The 16,824-nt window shown below is 45.3% G+C and overlaps 2 protein-coding genes and 1 non-coding gene across 3 annotated transcripts; 1 reads left to right on the plus strand and 2 right to left on the minus strand.

The window, feature by feature from the left end:
- The first annotated feature begins 284 nt into the window (after positions 1–284).
- Positions 285–1,963, plus strand: LOC121053903 (protein kinase PINOID-like). The gene has a single exon (XM_040522403.1). The coding sequence runs from the start codon at positions 389–391 to the stop codon at positions 1,775–1,777; it is 1,389 nt and encodes a 462-aa protein (XP_040378337.1). The 5' UTR covers positions 285–388; the 3' UTR covers positions 1,778–1,963.
- A 9,507-nt stretch (positions 1,964–11,470) lies between these two features.
- On the minus strand, positions 11,471–11,567 carry LOC121054023. The gene has a single exon (XR_005811490.1). It is a non-coding gene; the product is annotated as a U6 spliceosomal RNA (small nuclear RNA).
- An 818-nt stretch (positions 11,568–12,385) lies between these two features.
- Positions 12,386–15,982, minus strand: LOC107303789 (wall-associated receptor kinase 2-like). Its single transcript, XM_015834502.2, has 3 exons — positions 14,988–15,982; positions 14,334–14,516; positions 12,386–13,874 (listed from the first exon to the last, which is right to left on the minus strand). The coding sequence occupies exons 1-3, from the start codon at positions 15,934–15,936 to the stop codon at positions 12,634–12,636; spliced, it is 2,373 nt and encodes a 790-aa protein (XP_015689988.2). The 5' UTR covers positions 15,937–15,982; the 3' UTR covers positions 12,386–12,633.
- Between the last annotated feature and the right edge of the window lie 842 nt (positions 15,983–16,824).

The following is a 16,824-nucleotide window of genomic DNA, read 5'->3' on the forward strand; positions in this document are numbered from 1 at the left end:
CTTTGAGAGCAGAGGAACCTTCCGTGTTACCATGACGCAGAGGAGGGGCGTTCGTGCGACGTGGCAGGTCCACGTGGCCAGCCAGCCATGGCGGCGACGCTGCCTTCGCTGCGGTTCAGATTCAATATGATATTTTCGGTGATATTCTATTAAATCTTACATGTATCTAATCTACACAAAACCTACATATTATGATAAAATGTTACCGAGAATATCACGTTACGATATTAATCCACGTCCCCTCGGCTGCTACCTGCTAGTGCTCACCACTGTCTCCCTCCGTCTCGCGCTCTTTCCGGCGCTATAAAAACCGCCACCACCTTCCCCCAACGCCACCCGCCGATCTATCTGTCCACCCAACCGCCTGCTGCTCGATCGATCGCCGGTCATGGCCGCCGCCTCCTCTTCCCTCCCGCCCAAGCCTCCCAACTGCGCCGCCGCCGCCACGGCCGTGGTGGCCGTGCTCGACCAGCCGCCCTACCACGACGTGGACGCCGGCGCCGCCACGCCCAGCTCCAGCGTCAGTAGTAGCAGCAGCAGCACGGCGAGCGTCGCGGGCCGCTCCTCCACGTTCTCGCTCGACCCGCCGACGCCCTCCTCCTCCCCGCCGCGCCCGCACCGCGCGGCCGACGTCGCCTGGGCGCCCATCCGAGCCGCCGCCGCGCCCCTCGGCCCGCGGGACTTCACCCTCGTCCGCCGCGTCGGCGCGGGGGACATCGGGACCGTCTACCTCTGCCGCCTCGAGGAGAAGAGCGCCGCCTCCACGTCGTCGTGCCACTACGCCATGAAGGTGGTCGACCGCCGCGCGCTCGCCAAGAAGGGCAAGCTGGGCCGCGCCGCCGCGGAGAAGCGGGTCCTGCGCCGGCTCGACCACCCGTTCCTGCCCACCATGTTCGCCGACTTCGACGCCGGCCAGGACTACTCCTGCATCGTCATGGAGTTCTGCCCCGGCGGCGACCTCCACTCGCTCCGCCACCGGATGCCCGGCCGCCGCTTCCCCGTCGCGTCCGCAAGGTTCTACGCCGCCGAGGTGCTCCTCGCGCTCGAGTACCTGCACATGATGGGCATCGTGTATCGCGACCTCAAGCCGGAGAACGTGCTCATACGCGCCGACGGCCACATCATGCTCACCGACTTCGACCTGTCGCTCGAGTCAACGGCGTCGCCGGCGCTCGAGGAGGCGAGGACCGGTGCCGAGGAGGACGACACGGTGATGCCGACCTGCCTCCCGGAGGTGCAGCTGTTCAGGCTCAGGAGGTGGAGGCGCCGCGCCGCGCCGCGGCCGCGGCCGCGGTTCGTGGCGGAGCCGGTGGACGCGCGGTCGTCGTCGTTCGTCGGCACGCACGAGTACGTGGCGCCTGAGGTCGCGCGCGGCGGCGGCCACGGCGCCGGCGTGGACTGGTGGGCGTACGGCGTCTTCCTCTACGAGCTGCTCTACGGCCGCACCCCGTTCGTCGGCGCCACCAACGAGGCCACGCTCCGCAACATCGTGCGCCGCCCGCTCGAGTTCCCCTCCTCCGCCTCCGCCGCCGCCTCGCCGCACGACGCCGCGGCGCGCGACCTGATCGCGCGGCTGCTGGACAAGGACCCCCGGTCGCGCCTCGGGTCCCGGCGCGGCGCCGCCGACGTCAAGTCCCACGCCTTCTTCAAGGGCCTCAACTTCGCGCTGCTCCGGTCGTCGTCGCCGCCCGTCGTGCCGCCGCCGGCCGTCGCGGCCGCGCTGCAGCACCAGTGCAGCAAGGCGGCCGACGTGCCCCAGCTGTTCGACCTCTTCTGACACGTACCTGCTCGGCGCGTCTCCAAAGTCCAAAGCAAGGAATTTTTTTTTGTTGCTGTTAATTAATTAATCGAGGCACGAATTGACCAGAGCTAGCTGGCTAGAATCCGGTTGACTAATTACTCTCCATATTAGAACTGCTGTACAACACTGTCAATTAGTTAATTATTAACTAATTAGTGAAATAACAGCTCTCAATGTCGGCATGATACCACCTGATGAGTCATCCTGATCTGTTAACTTACAGTATCGAGGAATGCGTAATTAGCTGTCACTAAACGCGTCTTACCGGCCATGAAACTCATCCAGCTTTGTGTGCCCTTGCATTCTTTATCTGCAGTAGAAGAGTATTTTAACTTTGCAATACGTTTAGAAATATTTAGATAGTCATCATACGTAATAATACTACTGCTCCTCCATATAGTTTGATAATTTTTATTATTATAAAGGTAGTCTCCAAAACCTATCTTTGATTACGATATATAATTCTAATGTATATGATAAATAAATCAAAATTTTATTTTTATTTAAATACTTTTAAGGTTTTTCTCTACATGTTATTTTAGTGTCTTCAAACTAAATATTTTAAAAGCTTAATAACCAAAGTTTTAAAAATTTGATTTCAACATTATGTAAAATAATAGGAAATATCAAACTGAGTATAATTTAAGTGCAATATATGGATTTTGGGAGACTAAAGCTAGATTCGCTAGTTGTCTTTTCAAGCGTGTATAAGACGACGTATTCACGGTCACGGATGTGAGTGTGCTGTGCTCGGGTGCTTCTGCATAACCGGAAAGAAAAATGTTTAAATTAACACTAAGGAAATACGGTTTCTGTGGTACAGTTATGAAACGGGTGTCCGAGTAATAAGTGAAACGACGTATTTATAAATAAAATATAATTTATAAATAAAACTTATATATATATATATATATATTCTTAACGATCTAAAAGCCAATTAATGTTAAAAAACAAACAACGATAAAAAAACTTCAAAATTAATATTTAAGGTTTAAAATTTAAAGGCTTATAAGTATAAATATAACTATAAGGGTACGATCTCCAAACAAAAGTTTTAACTATTTGATTATTACTCCCCGTTTATCTGAGACCGTTGACTTTTTCTTTATTTACGTTTGATCATTCGTTTTATTTAAAATTTTTTGTCAAAATATACAAAATTATAAATCACACTTAAAGTTAATTTAGTAATAAATCAAATCATAACCAAATAGTCAATAATTATATAAATTTTTTGAATAAGATGAAGAGTCAAATATAGATAAAAAACTCAACAACATTAAAAATCGGAGAGAGTAGTATTCTAATAAGAAAATTAGCGAGGACCGGGCAATTAATCAGCAGCATGCATGGCATGTGGCATGCGCCATGCGCTGGCCCTAAGGCCATACACAGTGCAATGATATGCCATGTAGCTCCAGCCCATATTTCTTTCTAGCTCGGACATGGCGTGCCTCAACCGAGCTTCTCGCGTCTTCTGCAGGGACGGGCTCCTCGTCAAAGCTTTTGCAAAAAGCTGGCGAATATGTCAGACAAACCGTGCAGAGAGGCGAGGTGAGGGGAGAGCGCATGGCGACCGAGCTCCTCCGCCGTCGGGACGCCGTGACCTTGAGCCGCCTCTGCCGACGAGCTCCACCACCGCCACGCCACCGTGCCACCGTGACCTCGAGCCGAGCGCCGCCGCGCCAGCTCTGCCGCGCTGCCGAGCGCCGCCGCGCCGCTGTGCCCTCGGGTCGCCTCTGCCGCACGGCTGCGGCGCCCTCGAGCCGCCTCCGCCACGCGCCAACTCCGCCGCGCCGCCATGCCCTCGGGCCGCCTCTGCCGCCACGCCGTCGTGACCTCGAGTCGCCTCCACGGCGCGTCGGCTCTGCCGCGCCGCCGAGCCCTCGAGCAGCCTCCGCCACGCTGCTGTGCCCTCGGGTCGCCTCCGTCGCGCGGCCACGCCATCGTGCCGCCTCCGCCATGTGCTAGCTCCGCCGCGTCGTCGTGCCCTCGGGCCACCTCCGCCGCGCGGCCGCTCCGCCGCGCAGCCATCGGAATGTGCCGAGCTGAGCTAGGGGCCGCCTCCGTCGCGACGCTGAGCCCTCGAACTTTGTCGCCGGGGGCCGCCTCCGCCGCGCGCTGTGCTCCGGTGCGCCGTCGAACTCCGCCACGCGCCAGCTCCGGTGCGCCGCTGTCGTGGAGAGCCGCCGCCGGCTATCGGAGAGGGAGAGGGAGAGGAAACAGAGAGGGGAGAGTAGAGAGAGGAGAGAACAGAGAAAAAGTAAAAAAAAAGTAAAGTGCACAGTTTTGTGGGACCCACCTAGAGATCCGTACACAGTGGTATATGTGGCTTATGTGTAGCCTTGTCCTTATGCATGCCCTAAGAGAGAGAGCATTTTTTTTTCTTTTCTGTTCGCGTGTACAATGATGGCAATGGATGGATCGATCTCAGTTGAGCTGTCGCTAGGATGGAGGCGGCCGGCTGTCTTTCTGGGTCGTTGGGTTGTCCGCGTAGCCACACACGACGACGCCTCATCGGTAAGCGCCGGCTCCACAGGTTTTCTTGCAGGAATCGCCGATAAATAGTTGGGTGTTTCGTCCGTTTAGGTGGGTGCATGCAGCCTGTGTTTGCTGGTACTCCCTTCGTTTTCAAAAGAGTTGTGGTTTTAACAGCTGGTCAAAGACAAATTAAACATCAAGTTAAGAGATTACTGCATGTGACATCCATTAACGCGTAGAGAAATCAAGAAGAATGAGGAAGCATTATTGATTTGGTGGCCAAAACAGTAGAAACTAATTAGGTAGTATTAAAAAGATATAGTTGATATTAAAAATATATAGTTGATCTCAGTCTTAAATACACTATATATGTGGTACTTCCTCCGTTTCATAATGCAAGACGTTTGACTTTTTTTGCTTGTAATGTTTTATCATTTGTATTATTCAAAAAAAATATGAAAATATTATTTATTTTACTTGTGACTTACTTTATTATCAAAAGAACTTTAAGCATGACTTATCATTTTTTATATTTACTAGCAAAATACTCATGCTTTACAATGGTACATCAAATATTTTATTGATTCTTTAGGAGGGGTAAACTTATATTCTAGAGATGAAATAAGATATTAATAACATATAGAAAGACTATTTTTTAACGATAAAAGACATAGATAGTCCGTAAAGAAAAGATAGATGGTGGGGTGGCAGATTCACTGCCACCACCATTACCTTATTTTAAAGTAGTACAAATACTAAATTTTTAAATAAGACGAATGGTCAGACGTTATAAAAAAAGTCAAACATTTTCCATTATGAAATGAAGATAGTAATTATTATCTAAGAACAGAGGGGAACCTTGTTTATGAGTCAACTTAGTGGAATAACTAATTTTAGCCCTCTCGAGTGAGTTACCTCTCATTTTTTCGAAAAAATTGATGTTGTTGATTTTTAGTCCGCGTTTGACTATTCGTCTTGTTAAAAAAAATATAACTATTGATTATTTTATTATAATATAATTTATTATTATAGAAACTATAAATATGACTTATAATTTTATATATTTTAATAAAAAAATAAGATAAATGGTCAAACGTAAATTCGAAAGTCAATTAATGATGCCATGTAAAAAATAATGGAGGGAGTAATCTTTCTTCTTAGAAAATAAACTGTAATATGATTACCCATGTAATGCATTCATAAACATGTTACTAACTTTTGCGTTATTTAGACACATTAAACGAAATAACAAACCAGACATGAATAGTATTTGCGCGGGAAATTCGTGGTCAAGTATGCTGCTATCATTTCTCCATGTGTAGATTGAATTCTATGCTTACGGAGAATATCCAATACTACGTAATAATCTACATTTATCTTTTTATATATAAAATTCCACTTCCAAAAAAATTTTCTGTGCTAATAAATGCTTTAGGGGTCAATAATCTAAGAAAAGGAATAATATTATTTTTTACACGGACCAAGTGGAGTTATAAGGGCCTCTCTTTCGTCTAAGAAAAACAGCCTCTCCTTTAGTGACGGATAAGAACCTCTCCAACACGCCCATAACATCTTATCTGAAGATTAGCCATAAAGGACGCAAGCTGGTTGCAGCAGTACGCATATGTCCTGGTCGCTTATTGTGGATCCAAATTAGAGCTGTCGTTTGTGTTGACGAAAGAGACATGGTCGAATTGTAAAATAACAATTTCACCGATTTTTCCTACTGTCAACTATGAATTAGTATAACTCAATTTCGTTTGCCAGCTACGTACGAGATCAATTAATCCCTAGATATGGAACTCCTTTTGCTACAATTAGTATGCCCCTCCATCTTATACATCAGCTCAAGATAAAGTGAGGCATTCCTAATCTTCATTGAAAAAGTCTGAAATACCCTCATAAAGTATAATACTAAGCATGTGACACCTCAAATTTTTAAACAGGATGATTTTCCCCACGATCCAATTAGTGGTTTTAGTCCTACATGGCATACACGTGGCGGTCCAATCAATAGAATATCTCAAATCGATATGGTCCACTAGTTAGATCTTATCCCTCTTTACCAAATGTCATCGACGACAACAATGATGGTTCAAGCTCTGATTAGATCCACTAGTGACTTGAGCTCTGAAGTTTGTTGCCACTACCAACCTAAGGTCTGATGCCCTCCCTTTGTGATCTCGAGCTTTGTCACCTACTACTGCCTCTAGTGTCTGAGAGAAAGCTCAACCTCGACCGCTGCCCTCCCCAAGCTAGGTCGAGCTCAACTGATGGTTGTCGCCTCTAGCATCCCCTCCCCCAAGAAGAGATCAAACCTTGTTGCCACCTGTCCTCTCCAACCCCAATCCCCCACCCCTAGAGGAGCTCTAGCTCCACTGTGACACCTTCTCTAAGCTAGATTGAGCTCCACTTCTAGCCACCACCTCTAGCATGTTCTTTGTGCGGTGTTGATTTTCGCTGCTGGTGGCCACCTCCAACCCCTTCATCTAGGAGATCAAACCCTGCCACCTGTGACGCCCTCCCTAAGGCAAGTTCGAGCTTTGTTGGGCGACACTCCCAAAGTAAGCTCGAGCTCCACCACGGTCAGCGCATCCAGTGCCCCCATCGAGCAAGGTCAAGCTCGGCTTCCAATTGTTGCCTCTAGCACCGCTTGAGCTTGGCCATTGGTTGCCTACGTACTCTAGCATCCTATCTATGATGTGTCGGAGCAATGAGAGAAGGAAGGAAGGATAGATAGATAGATGAGAGAGAGGGGAGGTCGATGACATTTAGGTCTTATGATGTTCTTTTCTTTTTTGATAATGGGATTATCAAGTACATATGCCAGCTCAGTCCAACCACCCAAAACATTGGTTTTTTTTGGAAGGAGGGGTGGTGGTTGTAATTTGTCTAGCTAGTTAAAAGAAATGGGTAAGTATTTGGTACTTAACGTACGATGTAATTTAAACTTGATCTTGAAATAGTTAGGAGGTTGATTATTTTCTTCTCCATATAGAGGAATAAAGGGCATTCTTGCGACAAACACTATTGGGCATTGATGCTATATAAATACGTAGAAACATCACCCCTCGCTGTGTCACAGACCATGCACCCATCTCGTGTTGTGACGTGGTCTCCTGGATTGCACTGTAGTACTCTTGACTAGAACTTCACAAATCACAAAGCGATCGAACTTGACAAGTCACAACCAATCAAAGCACACCGATGAATCCAAGGAAGCAAGAGGAGGAAAAGAAATATATACACCTCTGACTTTTTGCTATTGCTTTTATTTATATGCTAAAATTTAAAATTTTAATTTTTAATATGAAGTTGATTTTGAGTTTTTTCATCGAAGTTAATTTATTTTTCAGCATTGACTTTTATATCACTAAGAATATGTATATAAAAGTTTTATTTGTAAATTATTTTTTTTTACAATTATATTGTTTGGCATTTAATAAGAACCCAAATAATTACACCAAATAAAGAGAGAAAGGACGGATCCATGGACAATCCATGATGGACCACGGAAGGACACAGCTAGATAATATTCTCTTTGCCTTTGCCGCCGCAGGTATATTTACATATTTTTTGCAGGCTTGCATTCCCTGCTTCCAGATCGACGACGCGGCACGCGGCCGCCGCAACGTACGTACGCATGTGATCGACATGTGATCGACAGATCCAGCTAGCGCGCGAGCCCACCATGGAGGGACCAAAACACTTCACAGGATTATTGCTGAAATCGACGTATATATATTGTGATGATATATTATTATACGCGTTGGTTTATTAAAGAATTATCAGGTGTGTGTATATTATACTGCTATCGGTGGTTTAATTTGGAAAATAGAATTTATACCATGTTTTTTTAAACTTAATACCATGTTATAGGTGCTGGTTTGAAAAACCGACGACGCAAAAAAAAAAACCCTTCTCCTAGCTCTCATTGTAGATATTGCTTCCTTCTCTCTAAAAAGCTAGCTTAGGCATTAGCAGAGAGAGAGAGATTCTCCCTCATCTTCTGTCTCACCTACTTCTCTTTCATGCAGTGTACCCGCTCTCCTCTCTCTCTCGTCGACAAACATGTCCTCCCTCCTCATCTTTTGACTGTAGTTGAGAGGTTGTTGGCCCCCTCCTCGATCTCTCCCTGACTAACGAGTGGTGCCGATCTCTCACCCTTCTCAACTCATCGATCGTACGTTGTGGCTAGACTTCGACTTGCACGACATGTTGGCATAGGAAGATGACCTGACTGCCTAGAGAAGTTTTGTGTTGATCAGGCTTCGTGGCGTGGGACGTAGCATCCGATCCAATATGCGGTATGCGCTCGGCAGCTGGCTACTTCCTCCGTGCCATATTATAAGCCGATTTAGCTTGAGATCAGAATTGACCTTAAGAAAATGTTCCATGTAAATATTGTTAACCTTATCTTTTCGCTCTTACTTATGTTTATAAGTTAAAATTTAAATTTTTGACTTTAAATTTGAAATTGATTTTGGGATTTTTTTATCATAGTTGGTTTTTTAGTCTATTCTTTTACATCGGTAATTAAGAACATATATATACCTCATAAACTATTTCTTATTTATAAATATAGTGTTTGCCTCTCCTAACCCCAAAAGGCAAAAGAGCACTCGGGACATGCTACAGCAGGTTATATATAGCGAACCAAACCAAACCAAATATATAAGACTTTCTTATATGATTTATATTAATCTATGGATAAATATATATGTCTAAATTAAATTTATCGTAGGACTCAGAAGTGAATAAAGGGGGCAAGCTATAGCTGCTTCCCCTGCTGAGGCTGGTCCTCTCCTGTTCTCCGGGCAGGGGGGGTCCAGAGCTGAGCTGTTGCTGCTCGTGGTGCACACGCATGTACACTGCCGTTGGACGTATATATACTGCGCCAAGCCACTGTTGAGAAAAAGGTTGCCGGTGCATGGGCATGGCTGCCCCTATTGGGATGTCGTCGTCTCATCTATCAATCATTCAAGCCCCCCGAGGCCCACCCGACCTTTACGCATGTCTGCTTCTTCTCTGCCAGTTCACTTCCCAGTCCTCTCCGAATTTGACTAGAACTACCTTTACAAAGTATTCGCAATTTAAACTTTTAATCTTAAATTTATAAATTTATAGTAGATTTTGAGTTTTTTATTGTGGTTTTTTTGCCTGGGCTTTTAGATGATAAGAAAACACACATATATATATAAATTTTATTAATAAATTATTTTATATTTATAAATATGTCGTTTGACTTTTTCTGGAAAAGACCAAACATTCACTCTTTTACAGCAAGTTTAATAGTATAGCTAACTATCCGGCCATATACATATGTTATATCATAGAGCATATAATAGTTAGCTATTGTCATAATAAATAAGAGATATATTTTATTAATATATTTTTAATCATGCATTTATATATATCGATGTATTGAGAGTAGAACCTTATTATTTTAGAGCTCGTATACAGCTAGTAGCTAACTTATATACTCCATACTTCTCTCCTTCACCTAGACACTCAATTCTAGGTGACATCCTTACTACTCCAGTTAACAGTCTAACACACTTGTCCTTATTACTTGCTCTTAGCTAGCTAGTTAGCTTGTACCTCTCGTCGATTCTATCGATCGGCTTCGAGTCCTATATCCAACAATGATAAGCTCACAGCTTTATTATTCCATCAACTCAAATGGGCTTCACTGCACTCTGCTCATCATTATCCGGAGTGGCAGCTTGATAAACCGATCGACTGATCCCCATCAATTGTCAATCCCGAGGATCGATCACATCATGTCTTTCATACACCACGAATGATTGCGACATATTACACGAACATGCATCACGTTATTTTTTTTTCTTATGCTTACTATTAGAGTTATTTTTAATTTTTTTATTGAAGTTTTATTTCCAATTCATTAAAAATACATATATAAAACTTTTATTTAGAGTTTTTATTTACTAATATATATTGTTTTATCGCTCCTTCGAATTGGCGGGAGCTAAATACTAGTACTGTTGTAGCATCTACTACCTGATCTGTTCCAAGCTAAATATGATATTATAAATAATATTTTAATTCAAATTTGATAATATAAACTGGCTTGGGCTTCTATACTTTCAGATGGACCAACCTAATTAATTCAATAAAACAAAGATTGATAAACCATTCTGTGACCGTTAGCCCATGGTTAGAGCGACCAGACGATCGAACGGGTGAGAAATCATAATACACCTCAAAGTTAGCTCAAGGGGTAAAGTACTTCCCCTACTTTTAAGTTGTTGTAACCCACGCTTAATTTAATTTTTAATGTGAGATTATTTCAACAGTTAGTGACTGAATCAATAATCTGAGATGCGATGCGCCTTTGAATTTTTTAGAAAATGGATTAAATCGGCCTCTACATCAAAAGATCTATATACTGCTCTAGATGACGTTATTGATTTTTTAACACGTCTATAATCATTCGTCATCTATCAAAATATGAAGACAGTAATATATATCCCATACATGTTCATTTGCAGAGCTCACAAATAAACAAAATTTGGTGAATAGAAAACCTTTGCTGGATCCTCTCAACATATATGAAAAAAAGTAACACATGAGAAAATAAAAATGAACTGGTGTATTTTTTTCAAAAAAAATTACTCGATCCTGGTTAGAGGGAAACTAATGTTCAACTTTAATATTTATTTAACTTCGATATTTTACAGCTTTCAGGTCAGGTTTTCATTAATCTGGATGGGAGCCTTTATGTTGCCTTGCTTCTGAATTGCTGAACAAACATTATAGACCAGAATATATATAGTGTTTAGTCACCTGAAGTAATACTTCACAGACCTCTGTGGAACAGACTAAAGGTTTAACAAAGACAACGAGAATAATAATAACAGATGGGTGAAGATGAAGACTGAAAGCAGCAAGAACCAAAAGGACCTAACTGCAAGATATTTGCATAACAAGAGAGTGTGTAAAACAGCAGGGGCATTTTTGTAAGATATCAGGGACGATATTGAACCAAATGTGCCAAAAAGTGTCAGGGGCTTCGTGTGTATGTAATGGAGAGACAGGGAAAATCTGCAAAGATGAAAGGATCTGTTTGTAAGAAATCAGAATAGGCGAGGGTCTACAAAAGATGAACCAGGGGCATATCTGTAAGGAACTTTACATCAGCCAGGGACCTGGGCAGAATATCCAAAAAATTTGGACCATTTCTCGATTTGTGCGTGTCATCCTTGCGCAGGGGCGATCTTCTCTGTATCGTTCCAATTTTATCGGATGTCTCCGAAGAGACAGCTCAGTTACACCGCGCGGGTTTAAAAGCTGAAAGAAAATTTCGTTGTGTTCCGGTATGGTACTAAACTCCGCCCGCAGCGCCATGTCCCGAACCGTCAGATTCCCATCGAACGAACAACATTGGCCAGCGCCAGCATCGGGGTGGGAAGTGCGTGGGCCTGCACCTTCCGATCCGGCCTGAATTATGGTACGGCCCACTATACCTACTCTCTACGTTTCGTTCTCCCCCTCCCGGCCCACGTCACATGCAAACTGTGTCACTCTGTAAGCACTTGAGCTCTATCTTCCATCCACACCGTTGCTTACTGATCGAGTGGCTGATTGAGCTCCACGCGATGTACCATTATTTTTTCTTCACTCTTAAGAGTTTTGGTAGAAGATTTCTTCAAAGGAAGTTGGTACAAGAACTTTCTAGTAATCCTTTTGAATTTTTTATTTGATGTCTTTGGTTTTTTTAATCCGTGTTTGACCGTTTATCTTATTTAAAAATTTTATGCAACTATGCAAAATTATAAGTTATTCTTAAGTTCGCTTAGTACTAAATCAAATTATAACAAAATAATTTATAATTACATAAATTTTTTAAATAAGAAGAATGATAAAACATAAACCTAAAAATTAACCACGTCAAATAAAAAAAGTGGAGCTGTGAATAAGTGACTGCGTATAGGAATGGAAGAATCTATAGTTTTTAGCTTCATCATGACTATATCATGTGGTTTTCTCATCCAAACTACAATTATCGATATTGATTGTATCACCATGATCAACATATACCAAAAAGAATATTACAATAATCATTGCATATATTAAAAAAACACCATGATTATCACAAAGAATATTACAATAATCGTTGCATATCGTGTGATTTCTCTTCCAAAACCATGGTAGTTTCATTCAAATTTAGGTGATTTTTAGGTAATAATTATGATTATCGCCTTATTATGTCCTCCCGGTTTCGGTGTAGTATCTACTGCTCCTAAAATACACACTTACAAGCACCACCCCTATTCATAATTTCAAATAGACAATTTTACTTTAGAGAGAGGACGTTTTCACAAGTTTCAGCGTGCAAGATCAGCACTGAGCGGAAGCCTTTCCGTCTCCGTGGTCGTGTAAGAAGCCGTCGTGTCCAAATGGCCGCACCCCACCGATCCTCCTCCATGCATCCACTGATCCACCTGACCATCGTCGCTGTCCCTTCCGGCTCCGGCCGCCACCTGCATCTCGGCGCGCCTCAGCACCTGCAGCCGCTCCGCCACCTCCTTCATCGCCGGCCTCTCGTCCCCGGTCGGGCTCAGGCACTGCGCGGCGAGCTGCGCGAGCCCCTGGAGCACGTCCACGGCCGCCTTGTCGTCGACCGCCGCGAGGTCACGGTCGAGCACGCTCCAGAGCTCGCCCCGGCGGAGCGCGGCGAGGAACACGGTGGACAGGGAACGCTTGCTGCCGGAGCCGTCGTCGTAGACCGCCTTCTTCCTGGTGGCGAGCTCCACGAGGACGACGCCGAAGCTGTAGACGTCGCTCTTGTCGGTGAGGTGGCGGTTGACGAAGCTCTCCGGGTCGAGGTAGCCGAGGGTGCCCTGCACGTACTCGATGAACTCGCCCTCGTCCATGGACTTGAGCGCCGACGCGCCGAAGTCGGCGACCTTGGCGTCGAGCCCGTCGTCGAGCAGGATGTTGAGGGACTTCACGTCGCCGTGCAGGATCGCGCGCGACGCCGACGAGTGCAGGTACGCCAGCGCGTCCGCGGACTGCGCCGCGATCTTGAGCCGGAGGCCCAACGACGGCACCGCCGGCGTGCGCGCCCCGCCGCGTCGACCGCCGCCGCCGCCGTGGAGGAGCTCGAACAGGGTGCCGTTGGGGACGAACTCGTAGACGAGCATCGGGACGTGCACCTCCAGGCAGCAGCCGAGCAGCCGCACGACGCGGCGGTGGTTGATCTGCGACAGGACGATGATCTCGTTGACGAACTCCTCCTCGCAGCCGCCGTCGTCGCCGTCGATCGCCGCCTTGGACCTCTTGATGGCGACCTCCCGGTGGTCGTCGAGCGTGCCCCGGTACACCGTGCCATGGCCGCCGCAGCCGATGACCCGATCGTCGCTGAAGTTGTTGGTGGCTTTCTTGAGCTCGTCTTCGGTGAGCACGCGCACCGTGTCGACCTGCCTCGACACCATCTCCTCGAACAGCCTGAGGCCTCCGTTTTGGTTGAAGTATTGCTGCTTCTCCAGTATGTGTTTCCTTCTCTGAAGCTTTATAACTAGCAAGCATGACAGAGCCATTGCCAGTATAGCACAACCACTCAGGCCTGACGAAAAAGCATAAGAATTTTGTCACAAGATGAGATAAAATCTGCATTTAATTAATGGTAGGACTTATGATTTGGAGTCATGGAATCATATCATAAATTAATTTACATATTTAAGACACAATATCGTAAAACTACATATTTTATCACCAAGCTTATCACAAATGTACTCGTATTCTGAAGCTCCATCCTGACAATAGCACTAATATATGTATAATCTTAAATCTATAATTCTTCTATGAACTTAAATATACAATTTTATTGTAAATTCATTTTGAAGCATGTGTATATAGCTTATTTGGTACCATGGTTTAGTTCTATAGTTTCGTAATAATTTCTGCTGAAAATTTATAGTTCTATTATATCTGTGGCTTAAAATGTAGTTCTACGATAAATTTATCAAAGTAGATATTGTCTAGAAATTAACTCTTAAAATTACTCTTGTCGCTGGGGTCTTACCAACGACCACTTTTGCAGCCATGGGAAGCACTTGTTGGCACCCAAAATTTGTGCCGTCTTTTTTTGTTCCAACCCTGCATTTGCAGCGGTAGCTCCCTGGTGTGTTGATGCAGACGCCATCCCTGCATGGGTACATCTCCTCGTACCTGGCGTCTTGCTTCCGTAGAGCACATTCGTTTATGTCTAAATACACGCAGATATAGATAATTAGCACTTACTCTTGTTGATTTTTTATTCAACTCAGTTGATTTTTAATCTACATTTAACCGTTCATTGTATTAAAAAATTTTCTTCAAATATATAAATTTTACGTCGTATTTAAAGTTTCTGTAAATAATAAATCAAATTATAACAAATAAATAATTTTTACAATAAGACAAATGGTAAATGTAGACGTAAAAGTCAACAACGTCTAATAAAAAAGTGATTTATTTATATCTCAAATATAAATTATATGCATCTCATGTGATGCAGTCAACTAGTAGATACTGAAAGTCAAGATGCAATTATAGTTTGTCACATCATTTTTCTAAAAGAGTATGCAGGAATTTGTTTGTACATGTATTATTTTTCCTAATTATAATTACTTCAGGTGCAAAAAGATAATAATTATTATTATTATTATGTGAAATCTATAACAATAATTTTGTTTACCTTGGCAACCGTCTTGAAGATAGGGGTTGCCCTGGTAGCCATGGGAGCAGTTGCACGAGTACCCCATGCCGTTGGTGGAGTTCACGCACTCGCTGTTTGCGCTCTTGCACGCGTACTTCCGCCGCGCCTTCTCCTCCGCCGTCGCCGGGCACCACCCGTCCCTCACCGCCCAGTCCAGCACCACGGGGACGGTGCCCACGGTCTCGTTGTAGTACGCGAGGCCGCCGGCGAGGTCGCTTCGCCGGAAGCTGTACCACCCGTCCTCGGCGACCATGGCGTAGAAGCACGGGTTGAACCGCCAGGCGGTGTTCGTCCAGTTGCCGGTACGGAACGCCGCGCCGAGGAAGGGGATGTCCGGCGAGATGGGCACCTGGCAGCACCCCGTCCCGTCGCACGGCGCGCCGTCGGCGTTCGTGCTGTTGAGCCTCGCGCAGTAGGAGTAGCAGCCGGTGGCGTACACGTCGTCCTCGGAGCGGCCCGCGCCGCCGCCCGTGCCGACCACCAGGCCCAGCGTGCTGCACCCGACCACCGTGAGCTGGTTACGCGACGGCGAGACGCGGAACGGGGTGTCCACGAGGGAGAAGACGAACGTGAAGTTGCTGGACTGGGAGGTCGCCGACGCGTAGCACACGTAGCTGAGTCCGGCGTACACCCGCAGCTCGCCGCGCTCCAGCGAGAATTCGATGATCTCCGCCTGCAAGCCGGGATCACCCACCAGGGGCACCGGCGGCGCCCCGCCGGTGTCGTCGCAGGTGAGGTTGAAGAGGCTGCCCAGGCCGGAGGCAGCGCATCGGTCGCCGATGCCGAAAGGGTAGGGGATGGAGACGTTGCCGCACTTGTCCGGGCAGCCAGGCAGCGAGACGCCGGCCGCCGACGACGACGACGCTGTTGCCGGCGAAAGGAGGAGGAGGGCTAGGAGGAGTAACCGAGACTGCGCTTCTTCATGCATGGTGGTTGCTGGGTACGCAATGAGAGAGATGATGAGACGGTATCTAACTTGCAAAATTGCTCAATCTTTTAAGTATCGCCTAATATAAGTTTTGTACTGACTTGATTCTCACTAAGAAGAGTTGACTCAGTCATGACAGCACCTCACCTGGCGTGTTCAGTACAAAATGTACTCGCAGAAGAAATGGCTAGGAGCCAAGCTTCCTCGGACATTAATTGTTGCACGAACTGGTGCACGATGATCAATTTTTTTTATTTGTTAAATACGCGCGCAATATATATGGGCTACGAGGGGAGAATGTGTATGAGATTTTTGACTTGCGTGTATGTATTTAGATTATCATCCAACGACAGTGACTGGATTTGATTGATTGAATTAAAATTTTCAAACATTTGATCACTAGCGGACCGTACAAAATTACTTCATTTTTCCGAGGACCTGGTACAAAATTACAGGCAGGCTATGACGAGTTCTTCGAGATCCATTTGTCACCAATCCAAAGTGTCATCCATGTCGTCATCATCACAATAATGTTGCATTAATTAACTCACTTTCAAATGCTTGACTAAAACGATAGTTATTTTGTTGTTTTGTCCTTACTGATTTTGTTTTACTCCAAATGTTGGATTGTTAGTTATAATGTAATAATCTCATGGTCACATCTATAACATTACTTCCTTGGAATGATCTGATTGATGTTATAAGTCTAAAGACCCAATTGTTGTCTCGCTGCAATTTTTTTTTTCATAAATAGTAGTCATGCATATGCACATAGGAAACATGCTTGGAGCCTTGGATAGCAACTTCCCTTCGAGGGAGTGACGAAGTGAAAATCTGAATACATGTGTAAGGTGAAAAGGTCAACAACAAAAAATCCCACAGGAACAG

This window comes from Oryza brachyantha, chromosome 3 (genome assembly GCF_000231095.2).
Source record: "Oryza brachyantha chromosome 3, ObraRS2, whole genome shotgun sequence".
Lineage (NCBI taxonomy): Eukaryota > Viridiplantae > Streptophyta > Magnoliopsida > Poales > Poaceae > Oryza > Oryza brachyantha.

What these genes read in the sequence shown, in the direction of transcription:
- LOC121053903 (XM_040522403.1), top strand. Translation starts at nt 389, where the DNA reads ATGGCCGCCGCCTCCTCTTCCCTCCCGCCCAAGCCTCCCAACTGCGCC.
- LOC107303789 (XM_015834502.2), bottom strand. Translation starts at nt 15,936, where the DNA reads ATGCATGAAGAAGCGCAGTCTCGGTTACTCCTCCTAGCCCTCCTCCTC. An exon ending in TCTTCAAGACGGTTGCCAAG is followed by an intron (nt 14,517 to 14,987) that starts GTAAACAAAATT and finishes GCGTGTATTTAG; the next exon opens with ACATAAACGAATGTGCTCTA. An exon ending in GGCTGCAAAAGTGGTCGTTG is followed by an intron (nt 13,875 to 14,333) that starts GTAAGACCCCAG and finishes CTTTTTCGTCAG; the next exon opens with GCCTGAGTGGTTGTGCTATA.